Source organism: Sarcophilus harrisii, chromosome 4, assembly GCF_902635505.1.
Source record: "Sarcophilus harrisii chromosome 4, mSarHar1.11, whole genome shotgun sequence".
Lineage (NCBI taxonomy): Eukaryota > Metazoa > Chordata > Mammalia > Dasyuromorphia > Dasyuridae > Sarcophilus > Sarcophilus harrisii.
Genome location: NC_045429.1, coordinates 95,309,479 through 95,333,139, shown reverse-complemented (window position 1 = coordinate 95,333,139; position 23,661 = coordinate 95,309,479). Strand labels below are relative to the sequence as shown.

General features: G+C 51.7%; 2 protein-coding genes across 3 annotated transcripts; one reads left to right on the top strand and one right to left on the bottom strand.

Moving 5' to 3' along the window:
- Positions 1-295: 295 nt before the first annotated feature.
- ARL8A (ADP ribosylation factor like GTPase 8A) lies at positions 296-12,054 on the top strand. Of its 2 annotated transcripts, XM_031937134.1 has the most exons (7): positions 305-774; positions 8,419-8,499; positions 9,017-9,090; positions 9,367-9,460; positions 9,711-9,778; positions 10,484-10,554; positions 10,959-12,054. In XM_031937134.1, exons 1-7 carry the CDS (start codon positions 652-654, stop codon positions 11,006-11,008), a joined length of 561 nt encoding a protein of 186 aa, XP_031792994.1. In that variant the 5' UTR covers positions 305-651; the 3' UTR covers positions 11,009-12,054. The 2 variants fall into 2 exon arrangements, with proteins under 2 accessions (XP_031792995.1, XP_031792994.1); XM_031937135.1 differs by lacking the exons at positions 9,711-9,778; positions 10,959-12,054 and having other exon boundaries at positions 296-774; positions 10,484-10,549.
- A 3,292-nt stretch (positions 12,055-15,346) lies between these two features.
- On the bottom strand, positions 15,347-22,831 carry GPR37L1 (G protein-coupled receptor 37 like 1). Its single transcript, XM_031937133.1, has 2 exons — positions 22,031-22,831; positions 15,347-16,826 (listed from the first exon to the last, which is right to left on the bottom strand). The coding sequence occupies exons 1-2, from the start codon at positions 22,757-22,759 to the stop codon at positions 16,014-16,016; spliced, it is 1,542 nt and encodes a 513-aa protein (XP_031792993.1). The 5' UTR covers positions 22,760-22,831; the 3' UTR covers positions 15,347-16,013.
- Between the last annotated feature and the right edge of the window lie 830 nt (positions 22,832-23,661).

The following is a 23,661-nucleotide window of genomic DNA, read 5'->3' as shown; positions in this document are numbered from 1 at the left end:
AAGGAGAGCAGCAGCAGGAGAGGAAGGGGAGGAGAGCAGCAAGAGGAGGAGGGGAAATAGAGGAGGAATAAGAGAGAAGGAGGAGGGGGAAAGGGAGGAGGGATGAGAGGGAAGGAGAGCAGCAGGAGGAGGAGGAGGGGAAGGGGAGGAGGGACGAGATGGAAGGAGAGCAGCAGTAACCGCACTCCGTAGGGGAGGAGAGAGGGGAGGGGAGCCGGGGAAAGGAGAGCGGCCGCGGCCGCGGCGGCAGGAGGGGGAGGGCTCTGAAGCCACACCCATCGGCAGGCGGGGAGCCGGGAGCGGGGAGCGAGCCTTTGCTGCTGCTGCTGCCGCGGCTGCTCGGAGGGCCGGGCGGGCTGGCGGACAGGCGAGCGTGCAGGCGGCAGGCAGCTCCAGGCCCTGCGGGGAGGCGGGCGGACGGACTGACGGACTGATAGACCGACGGCGGCGCGGGCGGCGCGGCTCGGAGGGCGCTTGCTGCACACATAGACAGAGGGACGCACTGACAGGCGGGCGGGCGGGCCGGAGCGGCGGCGGCGGCTGCACCCGAGCCGCCTGGTCCCCCGTGGCGGGCCGGGCAGAGTAGCAGGCGGACAGGCCGGCGGGCGCGGGGCGGGCGAGCGGGCGGGGCCCGCGGCCGGAGCTGCCACCATGATCGCTTTGTTCAACAAGCTGCTGGACTGGTTCAAGGCCCTGTTCTGGAAGGAGGAGATGGAGCTCACGCTCGTGGGGCTGCAATACTCGGGCAAGACCACCTTCGTCAACGTGATCGCGGTACGCGGCTGGGGGCCTCCCTGCTCTGGGGGCGCCGGCGGGGATGGGGGGCATGACGCGGCGAAAGCCGCCCGGGTCCACTCCCCAAGGGGTGGGGGGGGCTTCTAGTTTGCCCTACGGGAGGGGGGGACCCCTCCCAGCCGGAAGAGGAAGGACAGCCCAGAGTGGGGGAGGGGAGAGGAGGTGTCATCCTCGTGGGGCCCCGCGAGGAGGGGGAGCCGAGAGGCCACTTCCTCCAACCCCGCGTGACTAGTTGAGGGAGGGGTCCCCGGGGCAATGCAGAACTAGGCGCCCTCCCCGAGAGGGTCCGAGCGGCTGATGCTTGCTGAACGTGGGCTCGATGCCAGGGAGGGGTCTGGAAAGAGTTAAACCCGCTCCCTGTTGGGGAAGATGAGCTCGCTGGGTGTGTGAGCTGAGGCTGCAGTAATGGCTGCGGCCTGTATGGCCTGCATCCCTTGTCAGAAGCTGGGGCACCCTCTGCCCTGGGACTCAGCCCTTTCCAAAGCTGGCTACCTCAGAATAAAGGGTTGACTCGGCCCCGTTCCCAAGGCTGCCCTCCCAGGATTCAGGTGTGACTCGGCCCTGTTCCCAAGCTTGGGCCCTCCAGGATTCAGGGGTGACTCGGCCTCATTCCCAAGCTTGAGCCCCCAGGATTCAGGAGTGATTTGGCTTCTTCCCAATGCTGCTCCCTAAGGATTCAGGAGTAACTCGGACCTATTCCCAAGTTTGGGCCCCCCAGGATTCAGGGGTGATTCGGCCCCTTCTCAAGGCTGCCTCCCCCCTCCCCAGGATTCAGGGGTCACCAGCGGCTGGCTGGGCGTGCTGATTTGGCGGGTGGTCAGAAGAGCCTCCTGTGGACTTTCAGATCCTAGGTGATCCCCACCTCTGCCAATCAAGTTCCCAATCTAGTAAATGGCAGGGCTCCCAAGAGGTGTCAGCATTTCAGGGTCTGTTATCCTGGATCCTCCCGAGACAGATGTCATCACATCAGCCCTGGGTGGGCGGGGCCTGGGGAGAGGAGCAGGCGTGTCTCTAGAGAGTCACATGAATTTACCCTTCAGTTTCCAGATGCTCCAGAAATAACCTCTGCCCCTTCCCCACCCAGTTCTGCTTGCCCCCAGACCGCAGGACTCCTTGTCTATCAGGCCACCATTATTCCCTTTGGCACAGTGCTCTGTACACCCAGGTCTTTGCTTCCAGGGACACAAACGCCCACTTGTCTCTCCCTAGATCTATAGTCAGGAACCTCATGGGTAGTGTCCTGGTTGTTCAGGGACCTTTGGTCATCTCAGACTCAGGACAGGAGCCTTCAGTTCTCTCTTGCCTTTTCCCCCTTGACTTTGGGGGAGTCACATATTCAGAGGGGAAGTTAGCAACAAAGGATAGCGATCACAGAGGCTGGTTCCTACCATGAATGGACCAAATGATCTGAGCTTGCTGGCAAATTTGTTTTTGCTTGCAAGCAGTGAGCATCTAGGACACTAATGTATGGGCAAAAATTTTTTTTAACAATAATTGTTTGCAAATATCACAAAATAAAAGCTGTATGACAACATTATGTAGTGGAAAGAATGCCTTAGGAGCCAGGGAAATAGATCCTGCTTTCTCTTGGGCTGGTTAGCTGAGTGACCTTGGACAAGTCTGGACCTGGGCTTCTTATCTTTGAAGTAAAGGAATTGAGAGAAAAAATGAGCTTGGGCAAAATGATCTCCAAGTTCCTTTCCATTTTTCATAGTCTGTCATCTGAATTCTGTGGGTTTGGCAGGATCGATAGCTTGGGTAGAATGTTGTAACTTTTGAATTTAGGCCCTGGGACCCGAGAGAAATCTCGGAGTATGGGCCTGAGAGAAGTTGATGCTGTTCTGTTCTAGGCCTAAACAACAACATGAGGCAGGGGGGTAGACATCCTTGGCGTTACCCACAATCCCTTGTGTAGGGCTCTTGGTAGAGTATTAATGAGGTCATGTTCCTGAAAAGGAATCAGTAGATATAGAAATCCATCCACTGCCCAGCTGTGCTCTAGTGGGCTTTGCCACGCCCACCCCCCTATAAAGGACAATCCCCGTAACAATAGCAGACACCTGTGATGTGCTGTTGCTGTAACTCCAAAAGCATTTGTTAGAAGGGCCTCCTCTGTTCTGGGCTGGTACCCTACCTATTGATGGGAGAATGCAGGAATCCTGAATCCCAGCTTAACCACCCGTATCAAAGATGCTTCTGGGAGGCCCACAAGGTGCTTCAGTTCAAGCAGTGCAGACCCCAGAAGGACATGGCAGATTAACGTGACCATCTTTGAAAGGAAGCCCTAAAAAGCACCAACAAACTTACAAACCCTGCTCTTGCTTCTTAACCTCATAACTTTCTCCAATTCTCTCCGAGTCACTTCTGTCTGCTGTATAAATCCTACAGGACTAAGAAAAGAACTTGAATGAGCCGAGCACTCCCCAGGTAGTGGTTGATATTCACAGTAGCCTAATAAATATCCAGGAGATTTGTAAAGCTGATGAGACTCTGAGACAAACAAGAAATTGGGTCAGGGGCTTAGGAGATGGCAAGTACTTACTATGTGCTAGGCACTGTGCTAAGTGCTTTTACAAATATTATCTCATTTGATCCTCACAACAATCCTGAGAGTCTAGTAAAATGACACCCATTTTACAGTCAGGGAAACTGAGGCAAGAAAAGACTTAAGTGACTTGCCTGAGTTCACATATCTTGGAAATATCTGACTCCAGATTTGAACTCAGGTTTTCCTGACTTCAGACCCAGTGCTCTATCCATTGTATCACCTAACTCCTTTCCCTATTAACTGAACAGGAGAGGGTGAAATAAAGACTGCTTATTTTCTGCCGATTCTTCCAGAATTCCCACTTTTCCCAATATCTATATTCTGCTCAATTCTTGTTCACTCTATTTGGAAGCTGCGAGTGAGCCTCACAATGTTTTGGTTTTGTAGTTTGTTTTTTTTCCCCTTTCAGCATTTATCTCAATTCCTTTCTGTTTTCACAGAGAGGGAACTGAAATTCAGGCTCCCCCAGAATGTTAGAAGTAGGAGGTTACCTTATTGATCATATAGCCCAGCCTCCCCATGTTAGAGAGGAGAAATTGAAACCCAGAAGAGGAAGTGCTCTGACCAACGTCACAGACTTCAAAGTCCTCACAGTCGGGGCTTTTTCCCAGTTTGTAGGGAGCCCTTGGTTAAATCTTCTAAAGGTCTCTTGCTATTCCCTGTTCTTTTTGCCAGGACTTGCCGATTCAACCATGTTTACGTGGCACTTTCCTGTTTGCAAAGACTTGGTGTATTCTACCTCCTGCAGCCTTAACCACCTATGAGGAAGGTGGTGCTTTTTTTTTTTTTTTTTAACAGAATGAGGAAACTGAGGTTAAGTGACTTGCCTAGTCACTCACTCAGTGGTCATCCTGCCTGCGTGAAGCAGGATTTGAACTCTGTTCTTCTTGACTTGTGGCCCAGAATAAGACCAGCAGCCCCCAGATTGGAATGGTGACATGGTCTTTAGACTTTCCGTGTGACCTCGGGCCAGTGTCACTTCCCCTTTTCTGGTTTTACACTAGAGGACCTCTGATAATCCAGCTCCCAATTGGCCAGGGATCTCCTTTTTCTTGGCCCCCCTCTAGGAAGTGTTCTGCCCGGGGTGCTCTTACTAGGCCTGGGGCTTCTGAGTTAAGGCCTTCAGAGCCAGGCCCCAGGACTAACGTTGACATCCTGGCCCAGAGTGACCTTGGACAAAGCACTGGGTTGGACTCAGTGACCTCTGAGATTTCATCTAACTCTTTGTCATTTTGCATCCCAGCCACCTTGGCCATCAGTCCAAGTGGTGCAGAGTGCTTTTACAAGGACATTAGAGCCCCTCCTTTAGCCTTAGCAAGACCCTTGGGGAAGGTTGGGGGGTGGAGCCAGACCCCCCTCCCCTCCCAGCAGCCCAAGGAAATGGCCATATTCAAACCCCCTGAGAGATTTTCTTCCTCCTGGCTTTAGCACTCAGCCTCTCCGCCTCCTCCCCCACCCCCCCACTTCCCCTCCACCTCCCCTCTGCCTTTTTCTGGCCTTTGACCTAGACTAGGCCCTGTGTTGTCCAGGAGGATGCATCCTTTGGCAGACTGGGACCTTCAAAGAGTGCGGTATTGAGTTTGAAAGAAAGAAGTGAACAGACTGCTTGTAGCCCACAGGCCTCCAGTCCTGAGAGGCCCTGTCTTGGAGGAAGGCCCAGCTTGGTCCTACTTCTGGGCCTGATACTTTGTAACTTTAGCACTTTATTTTGCTCAGGCTCAGGGTCTTCCTCTGGGAAGGGAGCAGCCAGGTGGCACCATAGTGCACAGAGCCTGGAGGCAGGGAAACAGCCGTTGAATTGCAGTCCAGCCTCAAACACTGTGAGCCTGGGCCAGTCACCAAACCCCATCTGCCTCAGTTTCCTCATCTGTAAAATGAGCTGGAGAAGGAAATGGCCAACCACCCCAGTATCTTGCTGAGAAAACCCCAAATGGGATCACAGAGAGTTGGGTACCCCTGAAGGGACTCAGCAGCAACAAATAATGGTGGTAACTCATCTCATAGAATAGTTGGGAACAAAGTGCCTCCTAAATTTTAAAGTGAGTTGTTATGAAGACCCTAGAATACCCCTAATTCCAGATAAGAGGCTAACTAGTTGAGGAGGGAAGCCCAGGGGGCGTGTAAATCCTCCCCTGGTTGTTGAGTGCCTGGGCTTGAACCCCTGAATCTGTGACCTTGGAAGTCACTTGGCATCCCTGGGTCTTAGTTGGACAGCATATGGAGCATGGGCCTGGGGTTTAAATGTAGTCTCCAACCTTCCTAGCTGTGTGCCTGGGAGGAAGTTACTTTCTGCCTCAGTTTCCTCCCCTGTAAAAAAGGAAACATACTGGCACTTTCCTCTGAGCTTTGTTAAGCTCAAATGAGATAATTGCAAAGCACTCACCCTCTTAGTAGTTTCTTCTCCTTCACGGAGGACCTGGACTAGATCTCAGAGGCCCCTTCTAGCTGTAGACCTGCCCTATCTCACTCACATTGTAGAGAGGAGGAATAAATGGTTCGGTGTGCCCAGGTCCAGCTCATTCCTGGAGGCCTGACCCACAGAAGGACACCACCTGTCCTCCAGGGCCAACGCACATGGCTAGGCTCCTGAGACCAGGACGGTCACGCAGCCCAGCCCCCTGGGCCTGCAGTATTCTGCACAGAGGGGCAGAGAGACACGGCCACACACAGTTCCCACAGAGAGTTTCTTCACCCTTAAATGAGCGTTGTCAATACCCCCGGCATGTGGGAAAGGGGACCCAAGAGCTCAGATTGCTTTAAAGACAGTGCCGGAGTGGAAGTTCCCCAGACCTGAGCCACAAGCCCAAGTTCAAGCCCTGTCTGTGACTCTGTGTAATCCGGGGGCCCCTCCGTGAGTGTTTGAATGTGAATGGATACCTGGGGATGGAGAGGGCTCTGTGCTGATTGCCAGTCCCAGCCTGCGCCCAGGACCCAACAGAAATCCAGGAGAGGATGTTGAGGGAGGGAGCCTGAAGCTTGGGCTCGATCCCCTGTTTTACCCTCGACTTTGTGTGACCCCCACGTCAGAATCTGGGCCTTAGGCCTCTGAGGCCATCTGGCCTGGCCCATGCTAGAGAGAACACCTCACCATGAGACCCAACAAGTGAGCCCCGTCCTGCGCTCCAGTTTGTGGCGCCTGGGGGAGGGCAGCGTTGCTGCCTTTCAAGCCGCCCCCGGACGCTGTTGCTCCTGGAAGAGACAGACCTGTGCCCTGGGTGACCTCCGGAGGCTTTTCCACTGCCCTTGGTCCGGCCTTTTTTGAGACATGTAGCCAGCTTGGAATTGAAGGATCAGCTCCCTTCATTTGGGATGAGGAAACTGAGACTCAACAAAGCTGAAAGGCTCAGAGAACCAGAAACAGGAGGAGACAGACCTTAGACGCCCTCCTTTTAGAGAGCAAGCAGGCCCACGGTGGTGACTGGGACAGAACCAAGATTTCAGCCCAGCTCCTGTCTCTAGATCCAGGCTGTTTTCCACCACAGAAGCAGTCCTTGGATCTTTGGGATTTGGCGGTGACCCAGGGCAGCTAAGTGGGTCAGTGCATAGAGCGCCAGGCCCAGAATCAAGAGGCTCTGAATTCGAATTTGGCCTCAGGCACTGCCTTGCTGCATCACCTGGGCAAGTCATTTATCCCGGTTTTCTCATCTGTAAAATGAACTGGAGAAGGAAATGGCAAACCGCTGAAGTCTCTCTGCTGAGAAGACCCCAGATAGGGTCACAGTGAGACACAAAAGAGCAATATGGAGCTCTTGGAAATACCCAGAGAGGAAAACTAGACCTGATGAAGTGGTTTACAAGGGAAATCACAGCAAACCCCCAGGTACCCAAATGAATGAAAGGGAGTCTTCATCACATGGGTGAACCAAAATACTTAGATGTGGCAAAAGGCAGAGAGGTTGGAAATCAAGGCTTTATAAAAACAAAAGCTATCCATAAAATAAAGAGGGGGAAATTGTGCTTGTTTTTGGAAAATACTGTGATCTGAGGGTGGCAGAACTACTTGCTCAAGCTAACAGGAAAGTTGGTCCATATTTTTTAATGATGGAGCAGTGTGATCCAGCCATGCTCTAAGGGACCAGGAAGAGCTACATTCATCGTGGACATCCTTCACTCCTTGTGGGTGATCCAGAATGGGCTGAACTCTTCCCTGGAATGGAATGGCTAAAGTATAATTTGAATGGTTTGTCCAAAGCTCTCCACTGTGGTGATGCTAGGAAGCGACTGTCTCCCAGTTCCACTGAGGACTAAAGAGAAGGGTTTCTATTGCATTTTATAAATTACAGTCAGAGACAGTCTATCACAATCTATCATACAACCTAGATGGACCTGAGTCGGTACATTTGGGAAGTGAAAGTACTAATTCAGACACTAATTAACTGGATGACTATGGGGAAGTCCCTAACTTTTGAGTCTGTTTCTTATTTGTAAAGTAGGAATAAGAACTCTTGTTCAGCAGAGTTGTGAGGAAAGTGAACTTTACAAAGTTGTATGACCCTTTATTTGGTCTTGCCTTTTTTGAGATCTGAGGCCCGCTTGGAATCAGAGGTCTGAGACCAGCCCCTTCATTTGGCTTAACAAAAAAAAGTGCAGCTAAGGAAAGATCAAGCAGAAATGGATCTTACTAATGAAAATGAATGCAGAGATTTAAATAAAATCTTAGCAAAGAAACTCTAGCATTATCCAAAAACTTTGCTGTGACCAAGAGATGATGGAGGAAGGAAGATTAGCAAAGCAGTTGGCGTAATTAGCCACAAAAATAAACCTTAAAACACTCCACAAATGATACTTATTAGAACTCAGGAAAAACTTCCTGATAGTCCAGTGTGAGAAACATCAATGTTGTTGCTGGTGGAAATGGAGTTCTCTCTTCCTTAGAGAGATTTAGATGTGAACCAAGCTCCTGGGTTGATTTAGGCACAGCCCAGTTCCAAGGACAGAAGACCAACAAGCCTGTGGGTTTGTTTACCTTCAAGCACGAGGAATCTGGAATCCATCTTGATTTAGTCCGTCCTTGAAGGGCCCTGATTTCTTGTGTCAGTGGGGGAATGCAGCTCTAATTCTGACTCTTCTTCCAGTCAGGACAGTTCAATGAAGACATGATCCCAACCGTAGGCTTCAACATGCGCAAAATCACCAAAGGGAATGTGACTATCAAGGTGAGAGGGCCAGAGTGGGGAGGAGGGCCAGAACGGGAGGGAGGCTGAGGGACAGTAGGAGAAGACTCCTCCGTTCCCTTCTGCTCCCCAAGGGAGACCTGGAGCCCGAAAGGAAAGGGGAGAATGAGTGTCCATTCCCTACAGGGACTGAGAAGTTTACAAAGTTGAGTTAAAATCCAGCCCCCAACCTGATGGAATACGTAGGTTAGTAAGAAGATATTAGACCAGTGCACCTGCTTAAATCCACTTCCACTCTGTTAGAAAACGGGAACTGTCCATTTTTATTTATATCCCTAGTACTTTGCACATCATAAGTGCTTAATAAATGCTTCTTGATTCTTTTATGATAATAAAAATTGCTGCACAAGAAATATATTGGAGAGGAATGAGACCCGGTGGGAAGAAGGGGAAGGGAAACCTTGGAGGTTCTAGTGTTTATGGGAGGGAGAGAAATGTGGATCCAGCAGGAATGGGGGTGCTGTCCCTGACCCCTCCTGTCTCCTTTTCCCATCCCCAGCTCTGGGACATTGGAGGCCAGCCCCGCTTCAGGAGCATGTGGGAGAGATACTGCCGCGGTGTGAGTGCCATTGTGTAAGTGCAGAGCCCGTGGTTCCCCGCACTGAGCCCCATTCTCCTCCTCCCACCCCACCTGCTTCCCTGCCCTGCCCCCTCACAACAGCCTTGGGGGTCCTCCAGCCAAGGCCTCCACCGCCTGGGCTGGGACCCACATTGGCCCTCCCCAGAGTTCCTCCCTCATCATAGGGAGGTGTTGGGGGAGGCTGCAGGGGGGTCTGAGGGTCCTCCTGGCTTTTGATCTTCAACTTCTCCCTGTGGCATTAAATACCCATTTCCTTCCTTTGTGCACAGGTACATGGTGGATGCTGCTGACCAGGAGAAGATCGAGGCTTCCAAAAATGAACTCCACAATCTACTGGACAAGCCCCAGCTGCAGGGAATCCCGGTCAGTGAGCCGAGGCCGGAGGAGGAAGATGGGGAGACTGGAGCAGGGAAGCAGGGAGAGAATGGCCTTGAGGAGGAAGGATGTGGGAGACACTAGCAGAGAGAGTGGGGATGGGAGGAAAGGCTGGGCCAGATTAGAGACTGGACATTATGGGAGAGCAAGGCAAAGGCTCTTTCTGTAGAAGCCCCCTCCTCATGGGGTCTGTAGGGTCCTTCACCCCAACCCCTTTCCCTACTTCTCTTCCCAATAGGTCCTAGTCCTGGGAAATAAGCGAGACCTCCCTGGTGCTCTGGATGAGAAGGAACTGATTGAAAAAATGTGAGTGTGGATTGATCTTTTCTAGCACAGGGTCTCTTGTTAGAGCAGAAAGGGAGGAGGAGCCCAGCTGGGGGAGCCCAAGGAATTTGAGGCTCATCCTGGCGGTCAGCTGGAAGATGGTTCCCTTTCCTCTCCCAAGTTGTTTTATTTCCTCAAATATTCTAGAGAACTGCACAGCTCCATCTTGATGGAAGAGGATTTCTAGATTAAAGTCCGTGACATTCTGGGACTTCCCTGTTATCTCAGATGTAGAGAATTCCCTCTTACAATCTGCTAGTATTTCTCCAGGAAAAACCCCAACACTCAATTTCTGATTGAGACCCAGGAGTGTCACATAAATGGCCTGAGATCACACAGCCAAAGACAGAGCGAGGGCTAGACCCCCAGTCTGCTGCTTCCCGGGCCCCCACTTCTCCCAGCTCTCCTCACTGATCACCTGTTTCTAGCTCTTCCCGGTGCCCCCCTGTTTTCTCAGGAAACCAGCCCCCGTTCCCTGACTAGGGGCACCTATTCCCTGTCTCAGCCACAGGGTGGCACTGGTAATGCTTTTCACGGCTTGGCCATGGTCCAGAGGCCCTGTCTGCCCCCTCCCCCAGCACCATTGCCGGAGAAGACCCCTCCCCTTTCCTGGCCATTTTGGGTGGACACCGTTCACGCCCCCACACTCCCTGGGTCTGAGAAATATCTGTTATTTCCCATCCCTAGGAATTTGTCTGCTATCCAGGACCGAGAGATCTGCTGCTATTCGATCTCCTGCAAAGAAAAGGATAACATTGGTGGGTAATTTGGGGCTGGGGGTGGTTGTGGGAGGGGGGATCCAGGAGAGCCCTGGGATTACACGTGCCCAAGAGCCATGGAGACCCATTTTCAGGGGCTCTGCAGCCTCGTTCTTGAGCAGATAGCTTGCCTAGCTCGCCCTCCTCACTGGGGGTCTCAGGTTTTCTGTTCTCCCTCCAGACTTTCACATCCTCCTGTCACCTCTAAAAGTCCCTAGCATTCTCCTTTCTGGAGCTTTTTAGTCATGAGAAGGTCAGAGAGTGAAAGCCTCCCTGTTCCTCTTTCTCCTGGCAGCTCTGTTCTAGGAGTCACGGCCTCTCCTGTAGTTTGGGTCCTGCCCCCCACCCCTCTCAGCCACCTCCACTCATTGTCTCTAACCCGATGAGTCTTATTCCTCCCACAGACATCACCCTACAGTGGCTTATCCAACATTCAAAGTCACGGAGAAGCTGAGACAGCGGTCCATCCCTCCCCCCTGGACCAGGGACCGCCATCGTCCAACCCTAAAGCCGCGTTCCCCGCCGGTCCCTACTGGCCCCCTTCCTCCTGCCCCTCCTCAGTGTCTGCGGCGGGGGGGACTCTTGAGGGACCCAGAGTCCTGTTCTGCTGAGGTCTGAACTCCTGTTTTTATTGTAAAGAATACTGGTCCCATCTGGACCCGCTAACTTCTCCCCCTCTCCTCTGCCCCGTGCTTCCTTCCCCTAATCCCCACATCCATTTCCCCGACCTTGCACCCCACACCATCCCCGCTCTGTCCTTCCCAACACTGTTCAGTTACTGTCCTGTGTGTACAGTATATATATGTATATATATTTTAATTTTTTAATTTAAGCAATGACTAAAATCAACCATATGACGATGCCAGAGCCAACTGGGGATTAGGAGAGGGCCGGAATCTTTTGGGAGGAAGAAAAGCTCTAGGGGAGGGGGAGGGAAGAGGCTGATGTCCTGGGGCTGGACCCTGGCCCTGGCACTGGTGGCCATCCTGTACCGGTCTGCTCCCGACCTTGTGGGATCCCCCCAACTCCTTCCCTCTGGGTGAGGAGGGGCTGACAGGCACACACCAGTTGCCAAAGACCATCTATCTGGCAAAGGGGACAAGATGCCAGCTTTTCCCTTCAAGCTTCCTCCCCCATTCCCTGTCCTGCCTGGCCCTGGCTCTCCTCCCCAGAAGGGGCAGCCTGGCCAGGCCCCAGCGGCCTGTGCTCCTGCCCCCTGCCCCTTCTCCTCCCTGGGCCTCCCCAGCTCTCCCCCATCTCCCTTTCTGTTCTGATTTTGCAGACTTGCACAAGGAGAGAGCTCAGCATGGGGGATTTAGGTTCTTTGGGGTTTGTTTTGTTTTTATTTAATGAATTGTAAAGTGGCATTTATCTTCCCTTTTTTTACAACACTTTCTGGCTCATATTGGATTCCTTCTGTTGGAAAATGACTCTTGTAACTGTACAATTTTTTTTTGGCCTCCTAATAATAATAACAAAAATAAATTAACAATTTTGTGTTGGGGGGTTTTTTGCTGCCAGTTATTTTTTCTAGTTATGATGGATAGTAAGACAGACCCTTGGACATACAGATCCTTTGGAACACAGCCAAGACACCCATACCCACGTACCATAGGGGAACACCCCCTCCCCCCCAGCCAGTGTACCAAGAGTCTCCCACTGGCAAGAGCTGGTCTTTGGATTCCAGAACCTTAGCTCAAAGCCAGCTCTTGTCACACTACCTGTGCAACCTCAGGCAGCCCATTATTCCCTCTCTGGGAGACTGTCTCCCCATCTGTGAAATGGGCAGTTTGGACCAGATATCTCGAAGGCCCCTGCTAGCTCTGGCTCGCTGACCCAGCCGGCGATGCTTTTGTGAAGGTGAGATGTCAGCCGCTTCTGAAAGAATCCTCCCTCTCGCTTGTTCAGGTTAGCTCTGCAGTTCCTGCTGCCTAGAGGATGGGGGCATTTTGGTGGTCTGGGTCCTCATCCTGCTGAGAGTAAAGCTTACCTGTGTTTGGATTCGAGCCCCACCTCCCTGGTGTCAGGAGAGTCCCGGATCTCCCTCAGGGCTCAGATGCCTTAGGATCCCAGAGCCTCCTAATGACCAGCCTGTGAGGTCTCCCCACAGCCTCCCTGCCTTTCTGACCTAGTCACCTTTCCCGGCAAGGGTTGGCCAGACACACCTTCCTCTGAGGTTATTTATAAAAAGGAGGCCATCCGAACCTATCTTTACCTAGTTGCCCCTCCCACCTTCCTTTTCTCTGGGTACTTCATATGGGGGGGGGGGGCGGTTTGCAAACACCCACTTTTTGGAGGGAGGTGGGCAGAATACCGCTCCCCTCCACCTCCCACTCCAGCTACACCTGTCTGAGAAGGAGGGATGAAGTAAAGGCAGCTAGAGGAGCAGTAGCTCCACACACTAACTGGGATTCTGGGCAAGTCATTGAGCCTCAGTTTCCTCGGCTGTAAAATGAAGGGAATGGTAGCGTCTAGCTCCCAGGGCAGTTGTGGGGTACAGGCCCTTGGCATATGTTGGGTGCCTAATAAATGCCTGGTGCCCTTGGACTAGCATCTCGACTCCTCCAGCCCAAGACTCAGAGCTGGAACGACCCCGCAAGTCCTCCAGCCCAACATCCGTATTTTGCAGACAAGGCATCTGAAGGCCGGGCTGTTCCGCGACTTGTCCAAAATCGGACTGGTGGGAAATAACGAGGAGTATAGAGCAAAGTGAGGGCGGGAGCCCCGACCAAGTAGCGTTAACTGGGAAACTGAGAACAGACCAGCAGTGTGCACAGCTGTGTATGCAAATGGCATGCAAATCGGCCTATGGGCCTTCAGAATTATGTCAAGCTCTTGGACAGGACGGGGAAATCCTGGTGGAACTGCATCCTCCAGAGCAAGGAGAGGGGTGGGCGAGCCGAGTCAGTCCCGGGGCTTCCCCCTCCGCCTGGCGCAAGGACGCAGCCGCTCACAGCCTCCGCGCATGACAGGCTGGGAGGGCAGGACCTTGCCAGCCCCCGTTCTTTCCAGTCCTGTTCCCAAGTGTCTCCCCCTCCTTCCCTGCCCCCCACCTCTCACAACTGCTGGGACCTCCCCCTCCTCCTCAGCCCCCTCCCCCAAGCCCTGGACCTCGCAGCAAACCGGATCCCAAAGCAACAAGCTCCACATTGTTTGCCCAGCTGGCCTGGGCCAAGGAGGACAGCAGTTCCTTTCCCAAAGCCCGGCTGGCTAATCCTGCAAGCTGTTCACGTGGGCAGAGCTGGGGGGCGGAGGAGGCAGCGCCTCTCACCCCTTCTGCTCTGAGCCCAGAGCTCTCCTCTTCCCGGGCTCCCCGGTCCCAACTTTCTGTCCCCTCATTTCCGTTTCCCCCTGCTTCCCAAACCAGCCGCTCAGATGAGGTCGATCCCCTGGAGAGATCTGAGAAAGGCCGGGGGAACCTCTGGGGGAGGCTGAGGAGGGAGCCATCTCCCCTAGCTTCGCGGAGGAATCTCTGCTCTGGCCAGTCCTCCCCACCAGCTTGACCGCCTCCCTTTACCACCACCCCCATCCCATCTTAAGTTTCTCTAAACAAAGCTAGGGGCTTCGGTCACCGTGGCAACAGGTCTGCAAGAAAGTGGTGGGTGTCATTCCCCGGCACAAAGGGCGGGCACATGGCAGGGCCGTCACCTAGCAACTGCCTCCCTCTCTTGGCGGCGTCACCCGGTCCCGGGGGTGGATGCCAGGGAAAGAAAACAAGGCGGCTAAGATTCCTGGGAGGAGTGGGGGTGGGAGAGGCAGGGGATCTGATGGGGAAGGGGAGGTGAGAGAGCCCCTCCATCCTGGCCTCCCAACTTTGAGGCTGGCCTCCTGACTTTAAGGGATCCCTCAGAGGATTCTATTGGGACATCTGGAAGGAGGGGTTGTGAGCTTCAGAGAGCTGGGAGGCTGGGCATGGGAGCAGGGTGTTTCTGAGAAAGGCCAGTCAGCCCAGGCCTCTGGGGCCATTTCCATTTCTCCCCTGCCACAATCAAAGGCAGGGGATACAGGGCCCAACATAGGGGATGAAAGCAGAGAAGAGGGTCCCTAGAATCACAGACCCAGAACTAGAAGGAACCTCAATGGCCAGCTAATCCAACCCTTTAATTTTACATAAGGAGAAACGAAAGGCCAAAAAGAGTGACAGTTACACCGGTACTGAGTGAGAACCAGCATTTGAACCTAGGTCCTCTGACTGCAGAACTGCTGCTGTCTTCCCACTGCACCACCCTGAGAAAGTTCCTGCAAATGGGATCAGGGTGGACACTAGAGTGTAGGACTGAGGCCATAGGCCTAACTAGCTTCAGCAATTAGGTCTTCCGGGGTCTCATCCCCATCAGAGACAGTATACTGGATCGAGTCCAGAGTAGGGGAAGGAAGGACAGTCCTCTGAGCTCTCTGTGGGCAAGCGTCCCATTCTGAGAAACAAATAAAAACAAAGTTGCTCAGGGAGCCAGAAAGACGCGGGCTGGGAAGTCGAAGGGCTTGGAAAGACAGAGCTGGATAGAAGCAGGGGGGAGGGCAGGGAGGGAAGCCCCATGTAAGAGATGGTGTGAGCCTCTCAGCACCTCTGCTCTCCAGCTCAAAAATTGGGGTAAAGTCCCTGGACCTCAGTCTCTTTCCTGCAAAAATGCAATGCTACATCCCTTGAAGTCAATGGTGTCCACTATGGCAAGCACTGGTGTTTCCAAATGGGACCTCTAGAACCTCATCTAGCCCAGGGTGAGGAAGGCTGAGCAAGAAAAGCTGGATGCTGCCAGAGCGTGACGACATGGAAATCACAGCCGGGGCAGAGGGTAGTTCTAGCTAATTTATTGGTTTCTTAGGCAGGTTCTTCTACAGGTCAGAATTTGGCAGGGGGCCTGAGGATAGATTATGCCCTGGCCCACCCTAGGAAGAGAAGAAAGAGGAAGAGTCTTCAGGGGAGAGGGCTTTTGGGGCTTGGAGATCTCCAGTCCAGGCAGGGTAGTGCTCAGAACAACTGGGATCACCCAGCCCCTGCCGAGCCCAAACAGAGCCCCCATTTTTTCTGAATGTAGGAGATACAGGGAATATGAATGTATGTGTTTGGGCAGAGAGAGAAAGTAGAACTAAAAGCAGAGGAGCAGAGAGGATCTTGAAGGCGGGTCTGGGGAAAGCTGGGCTGCAGAACTGAGATGGGGTCAACAGGCGGGACTCCACCTTCTGTTGGTTGGAGCTAGGAGGCTAAAGGGGGGCTAAGAGAATAGGGACAAGTCTACCCACCAACCAAGACTTCCAAGCTGAATGCTCTTCACTCTGGAGCAGCATGGGGGGAGAAAGGGAGACTGGCCAGAGGGCCACTGTTAAAAGAAGGGGTCTTCGACATCCCCAAACCTCTACAGGATGAAGTCCATCTTTAGATGGCAAGATGGGAAGAAACACCGAGCGCAGCCCTGGTTTGGAGCGTCCCACCTCCCACTCCCCCCGACTCTGTCCAGGACTCAGCATGGAGTACCCAGGGCCAGGAGTGGGGGAGACTCCCTGGGCTTGTGGAAGTAGATGGAGGAGGACATCTCTGTCTTGAGCTTGCTGTCCGAGCCGTTGGCAGAGGCGGCTTCGTCTGCCCCACACTCGTCGCAGCAGCAGCAGCAGCAGTCCAGGAAGGCCTGGCCCAAGGGTTTGCAGAGGCACAGGAGGAGGACGGGGGTGACTGAGCCTTTGAAGAAGATGGAGAACTGGTTGATGAGGCTGAGGAGGTCCAGGGTCTGCCGGGACAGCTCCGTGGAGAGGTACGCCACCACGATGTTGCACACGTTTTCTGGCAGGGTGCAGAGGCCGTACACCACGGTCAGGCCCACCACAGTGCTGTTCAGCTGCTTCTCACACTGCCCGTGCTTGCCGGCCCGGCACTCGGGCTTCTTCCCGGGGCTGCTCCGGATCCGCCTGGTCACCAGCTGGCAGGTGACAGTGAAGAGGATGGGCAGGCAGAAGTAGCAGCCAAAGTACCACCACATGCGGGCGTTCTGGTAGGTCAGCACCAGTGAGTAGAGGGACTCGGGCAGGCCGGGGGAGGGCTTCATGATGCACGAGTCCACCAGGGAGCCCGTTGGGAGGGAGGGCTCCTGTGCCAGCTGCCACAGCAGGACCTCGGGTACGGCCAGTGTCATGGAACCCACCCAGATGACTGCCAGCTTGGCCACAATTGACTGACACTGCTCGATGGGCCGGGCCTTGGGCAGAGGGCTGGTGGCTGCGTGGAAGCGGTCGATGCCCAAGGCACAGAGGCTGAAGGTGGTAACTCCCAGGGAAGACACCTGGAGACAGACACAGGGAAAGAACTGAGTTAACTCCAGGGATAGAGACAGCAGGAGAACAGGGAGCGGGACAATTCCCACCAGGACCAGAGCTGAAGCCACTGGATGTAGGGAGAGCCACCAGGACAAGAGTGACCTTTACCCATTATGTCCTGAATAAAATTATTATAGCCCCACCTTCTTCCTTGTCATTAGGACCGGGAGAATTGAGTCAGAAAAGAAGCCTTGAAATACCATTGAGTCTTAAAACTCCAGGTGCCTTGCTGGGGTAATTCCTCCTCCGTTTGTGTACTGACCCTCGCCTTGCTGTCTCCTGCCCTCCACCTTCTTATCTTGACCCTTATCCTGTCAGGACTAAGTTATAATCCTTTCCTGGAATTATAGTTTGTCCACTCATCCAGTGTCCTTGCCCCCTTCTCTGCTTTTGTATACCCTATAGGACTGTATACCCTCATTAGATATAAAAGTTCCCTGCTTCAGTCACTTGGGCTAGAATGATTTTGGGAAGTGAGTCCCATCCTGGTCAGCTTAAACTCTCCACAATTAAGAGATTAAAAACCAATCTCTTCATTATACACTTTAACAACGATACTGTAAGAGGATGTATTCTGATGGAAGTGAATTTCTTCGACAAAGAGAAGATCTAATTCAGTTCCAATTGATCAATGATGGACAGAATCAGCTACATCCAGAGAAGGAACACTGGGAAATGAAAGTGGACTACTTGTGCTTTTGTTTTTCTTCCCGGGTTATTTCTACCTTCTGAATCCAATTCTTCCTGTGCAACAAGAGAACTGTTCAGTTCTGCACACATATATTGTATCTAGGCTATACAGTGACATATTCAACATGTATAGGACTGCTTGCCATCTGGGGGAGGGGGTGGAGGGAGGGAGGGGAAAAGTCGGAACAGAAGTGAGTTCAAGGGATAATGTTGTAAAAAATTACCCTGGCATGGGTTCTGTCAATAAAAAGTTATAATAAAAAAAAAAACAATCTCTGTCTAGCCTCAGTTTCTCTGGCATTACATACCCTTATCCATGGCATCAGTGATGATGATGATTCTACTGCATCTGCCAGATAACAGTCTTTATTATAGTGTTATCACCAAAGTAGGAACAATGGGTGGATGGATGTAGCTAAGAGGTAAACCGAGGGCTGATGATAAAGAAAAACTATCCCAGAAGGCTTCCCTGAGAGGTGGTGAGCTCCCTTTCCCTAAGGATCTCCAAGCAAAGGCAGGATGCTGACCACTCGGAGGGTATTGTCGAGGGTATTTGGGACTGGACATAGATTGTACTCAGTGACCTCAGCACAAAAACCCCAGCAGACTTATGAGAACTTTCAGGAGAAAACATAGAGCCATGGTCACTCTGTAATGTCATGATTACAGAGTATCTGATGTATCCAAACAAATAGATATATGAACTATCCTTCAGCTCTGAAATCTTGCGATTCCTCCCCGACTTTAGGTCAGCCAGGGGAAAGCTCTGGTCCCAGAAGCTTGGTGCTAACCACTCGGCTTCCTCCTCTGAAAGGTCTCTGGGGTCCCTTCCAGCCCCGGCTCTGTGGTCTCGCAGGCCGAAGCCTGGGCTGGATCGGGTTAAACTTTGGTGTCTCCTCTAGTAGTCGACACAGAGTTCCGCACACAGAAGGCACTCGATAAGTGTTTGTCGGTGTGACACTGTGTCCTCCCATTGCCCCCAGTTATGAGGACAGAGCAGGGCTCTGGTTGCCAATGGGAACAGCATGGTCTGCGGGTGGACAAATGCTTGTACACATCCCCTCCCTCCTTCCCCCAACACCCCTGAAAATGTCAGGATCCGGCCCTGAGGGGAAGCAGAGCTGCCCTCCACCAAGCCTGCTCCTTGTCCCCATCACGCTATTGAGTGCCCAGGAAAACAGGCCCGGGTGCCAAGAGGAAGAGGCCAGAAGCAGCAGGGGGAGAAGAGGCCCGCTGGAGCACAAAGGGAGGAGAAGAACTGTCCGGAGCTATCAAATAATGTCCGGACACACTCGGGGATTGTGTGCAGAGCTCCCTCCAGTCCAAATTCCTTGCTCCTCTACAAGGGGAAACACAATCACCAGCTTATTAGACCCTGAGACGTACCCCCCAGTCAGCGAGCATCCATTGTGAGCGCTGGCCAGCCCCCTCCCCCACTCTCTGCCTTGGTTTGGGACACAGGCTTAACAAGATACAAGCAGGCATCTGGGTTCAGGAAAATAGCTCCAGTCTTTCCCTTTCCCTCTCTTCCTTTCTCCCTCCCTCCCTTCTTCCTCTCCTATCTTCTCTTCTCTCTCTCTCTCTCTCTCTCTCTCTCTCTCTCTCTCTCTCTTTCTCTCTCTCTCTTCTATGTCTCTCTTATCTCTGTCTTTTTCTCTCCCCTCCCCATTTCTCTGTCTCTCTCTCATTTTCTCTCTGTCTCTCTTTTCCTTGCCTTCCTTTCCCCTTCTCTCTTTCTCTCTTTTCCTTATCTCCCTTCCTCCCTTTCTCTCTCTTTTCCTCTTTCCTCCCTCCTTCCCTTCCCTCTTTCTCCTGTCTCCTCTCTCCCCCATCTCTCTCTGTCTTCACCTCTTTCTCCTCCTCTTCCCCATTTCTGTGTCTCTCTCCCCCTTTCTATTTCTCTCTTTGTCTCTCTCTTTCCATCTATGTATTCATGTCTCTGTTTCTGTCTTTCTCTTTCTCTCTTCCTTACCTCCTTTCCTCCTTCTCTCTTTTTATCTCCCTTCCTTTCTTCCTCTCTCTCTCCCCCTTTCCTCCCTCCCTCTCTATCTCCTGCCCCCTCTCTCTCCCCTCATTTTTCCCTATCTCCATCTGTCTCTTTCCCCCTCTCCAATTCTCTCTCTCTCTCCATCTCTCTGTGTCTGTCTCTCACAATTTTTTCCCTGCTTTTCTTCTTTCCACTAATCCCAATCTACTCTGCCTCATCTGTCCCTACTCCAGTCTTGGGATTCACATCCTAAGGTTGACCATATAAAGCAGATCTAGAGAGGTCATGTTGTTCATTCCCCAGCCTCTCCCTACAAAGGACTGCCCTTTATTCAGCCAGAACCTGGAGTTCCCTGTCAGCCAAACCAGCACTAACTCAGTGAAAGGGGGTAGAGAATAGGGAAAAACAAACAAACAGAAAAACCTAGGCATAGCTTAAAAATAAATTAGGCTTCCAGCAATTAAGTAGCTTGTACTAAAATAAAAGAATCACCCCCACCCTGGGTCAGTGTTTCAAGCTTTCAGTTCTCTTGGTCGCTGATCTATCAAAAATGAGAAGGGCTTGGGAAAGCTTTGGGGCCCATTACTCACTGGTTCAGCAGGCCTAAACAATTATTTGATTCTGTCCAAATACAGACCTGCTACAACTTCCTAACTCATTTCCCATATCCTGAGATTTATCGGCCCATACACAGCATTCAACATCACCTCTCGGAAAAAAATCCTGGGCAAGAGGGCCTGGAGTTCAAAGGAACTGCTTTTATACATGTCGGGTTGTTTGCACATGTCACATTTCCAGATAATAACATCAGAGAGTAACTTCAACTTCACCCTGTCTCACAAATGTTTACTGGAGGTCTTTATGTGGTGCTCTGATCCAGTCATTTCTTTATCTAAAATCTCCCAGAAGGTAATTAAATAAAATCGCTGAATGTTAAAGTTAGAAGGAACTTTAGGATCCGTTCCAATCCCCTTATTTTATATGTGAAGAAACTAAATGCCAGGGAAGTGTCTAGCCAGGTTCACATAAATAGTGGCAGGACCAGGACAAAATTCCCAGGTCTCCTGCCTTCCAAAGAGCTATAGGGAATTCTAGCAAAATTGAAGTTCCTGGAGTATGGGGACTGATTTCCTCCTCTCCTTTTGTCTATGTGTCCCCACTGGGCCCTGAAAAAAAAGTAATAAACGTTATATAGATATAGCTCAAGGTTGGGAAACATATGGACAGCAGGCCATATAAGGCCCACAAAATCATTTGCTAAGGTTACCACAAGCAATGATTAGCTAAAAACTAAATACAATGTCCCACTGCTTAAGTCTTTTAAGTTGATAATTTTGTCTGGCCTACAAATGATGTTATAAGTATCCAAATGGTTCTTAGCAGAAAAAAAAAAAAAAAACTTCCCCACCCCTGATATAGCTGGTGACACAGTGAATGGAGCCATGAGCCTGGAATCAGGAAGAACTGAATTCAAATACAACCTCAGACACTTACTAACCATGTAACCTTGGTCAAGTGATTTAATCTGTTTGCTTTAGTTTCCTCAACTGTAAAAATGAAGATAATAACAGCACCTGCCTGGCAAGGATCAAATGAGATTATATTTGTAAAAAGCACTTAGCATGGCATCTGGTACATAGTAGAGACTAATCATTGGTTATCCCCTTAATCTCTTCCTTTACTTGATGGAAATTGGGCTCTCCTGCCTGCTCTATCCAGGTAGCTCCAAAGGGCATTGGAAAACAGGGGGAGAGGGAGGGAGGAAAGAAGGGGACTGAAGAGGCAGAGAGGATGCATGAGGCTGTTTGTGGTACCCTCTAACCTGAGGAATTGAGAGGGGAGATTATTCAAGTCTGCACCAGGAAAGGGGATAAAGCTGAGGCTGGACCCTAGGCCAGGGCTGATCCTATCGGATATCTCATCCACATCCTTTCCTAGTGCCCTCCAAGAACATCAGGAGCCACCACCAATCCCATAACCACCAGTCCCATAACCATAACCATCACCATCACTATCAACATCACCATCCATATCACTACTACCATGGTGGTGGTCATTACCGTGACATAATCATTACCACTATCCCCATCCCCATCCCCATTGTCCCCACCATCATCCCCATCCCCATCCCCACAACCATCACCACTACCAATAGGACCTGTACCCTACCTCCATCCGAGGACAAGAGATGCTGAATGTTTCTGTCCTATCACAAAAACGGCCCATTAATTTAGCACCTTAAATTTTGCTAAGCCCTTCCCTCCCAACAACATTCTCAGGGAGACAATGCCAGTATTATCTCCATTTTACAGATGGGGGGATTGCTCAGGGGCACAGTCCACTCTATCACGCCCTTTCAATCCTTGCTAATTTACCTGTCCACTTCTCTCTCCTTCCCCCAAGTCATCAGTTGGATCGCCCCCAGCCCCAGCCCTAGGGAGAATAGCCCAGCTCCTCTGGGGCCACAACAAGGACAAGCAGTGGGCACCTCACCTCCATGAAAGGCACGGCCCGGCAAGAGACATCCCCCAGGAGCCTCTGCTTGGTGATCTCATTGAAGATGACAACAGGCAGGCAGAAGAAGAGCACCAGGAAGTCCCAGAGAGCCAGGCTGGCCAGGATGGAATTCCAAGCACTCTTCAGGTAGTAGCTGTGCCACACAATGCACATGACCGACAGGTTGCCAACAATGCCCACGGCAAACACCACCAGTGCCAGGAACATGACAGCATAGGCGCTGTAGGAACTCTCCGTCACCGGGTAGAGGGGGTTCTGAATCTGCAGCCTTCGCCCAGGGGTGCCCGTCAGGTTGCCATAGGGCTCCTGTCCGCTTCCTTGGGTACCCCCCTCCTGGTCTGGCTCTAGGCTTGTGGGCACCAGGGTGTCAGTGGGTCGGAGCCCAGCAGGATGGATAGGCCGAGGATACTCAGCCCACTGCTCAGGCATGTATTGCTGCACTCCCCTGGATTCATCATCCTCCGTTCCTCTCCTGGTCCGTGCCCGCTCTCCCTCTAGGGTGGTAAGGTGCCCGTCAGAGCTCAAGGTAACACCCCGGATGCCCTGGAGCCCGGCGGTGGACACAGCAGCCAGGAAGAAGACCAGGAGCCACAGCCAGAGCATGGTGAGAGGTCCTCTCGGGCAAGGGGAAAAGGGGATCCCCCAGGTCCTGTGTCCCAGAGGAGGAGAGGCAGCCGGCCGGCTGGGCTGGCTGCAGCCGAGCATCTGGCATCAGCGTCTAGTTCTCAGCTCTCTGAAAACCTCTCCCCACCAACCCCCTTTTCCTTCCTGGGCCAATGGGCTGGGCCAGGCCCTCTACTGGAGACCACTGGTTCTAACAGCTTAAATAGCCTTAAGACCAAAGCAAGAATGGCCACCAGTCCAGGGGCTGGCCCGCCTTTTGTCCTAACCAAGATCCCTTTTCTCTCCTTCCTTATTCCACCTTCCCTTTCACTCCAAACCAACCAGGTTCTTTTTCAGAGCTCTCCAGCCTTCTCTTTGTCCCTTGTCCTCCGCGAAACACGTTGCCTAGCATATTCCTATTACAAATTCACAGGAATAAAGACCCTCATATAACAGACAAATATACACTGTGTTAGGAACTTGGAGGTGAGTTACAAAAGAAATAGAAGGGTTAGATAAGTCATATATGGTCCATATCCATAAATGATACATGTATAAATAATCATTTGTTGTTCAATTACTGCAATCATTTCGACTCTTTGTGATCCCATTTGGGGTTTTCTTGGCAGAGATACTGAACTGGTTCACCATTTCCTTTTTCAACTCATTTTACAGATGAGGAAACTAAGCCAAACAAGGTTAAGTGACTTGTCCGGAGTCACATGGCTTATAAGTATCAGAGGGCAGATTTGAACTCAAGAAAATGAGTCTTTTTTTTAGATTATTTATTTTTAATACACATTGCCCTATGAATCATGTTGAGGTATGTATATATTTATATGTGTGTATAAATAAGTATATATACATATATATATCCAAAATATATGCTAAAATAAAATTCAGATCCAGATTAAGATGTCTTGCTCTAAGGGATGGGAAAAAAAATAAAAACATTCTGCTCTCTGATTCCATAGTTACAGCCTCTGGACTACTCTCTGTGTGAT

Coding starts and splice junctions, on each gene's coding strand:
- GPR37L1 (XM_031937133.1), bottom strand. CDS start 22,759: ATGCTCGGCTGCAGCCAGCCCAGCCGGCCGGCTGCCTCTCCTCCTCTG. Junction 16,827..22,030: donor GGGCCGTGCCTTTCATGGAG/GTGAGGTGCCCA, acceptor GTCTGTCTCCAG/GTGTCTTCCCTGGGAGTTAC.
- ARL8A (XM_031937134.1), top strand. CDS start 652: ATGATCGCTTTGTTCAACAAGCTGCTGGACTGGTTCAAGGCCCTGTTC. Junction 8,500..9,016: donor AAGGGAATGTGACTATCAAG/GTGAGAGGGCCA, acceptor TCCCATCCCCAG/CTCTGGGACATTGGAGGCCA. Junction 9,091..9,366: donor CGCGGTGTGAGTGCCATTGT/GTAAGTGCAGAG, acceptor CTTTGTGCACAG/GTACATGGTGGATGCTGCTG.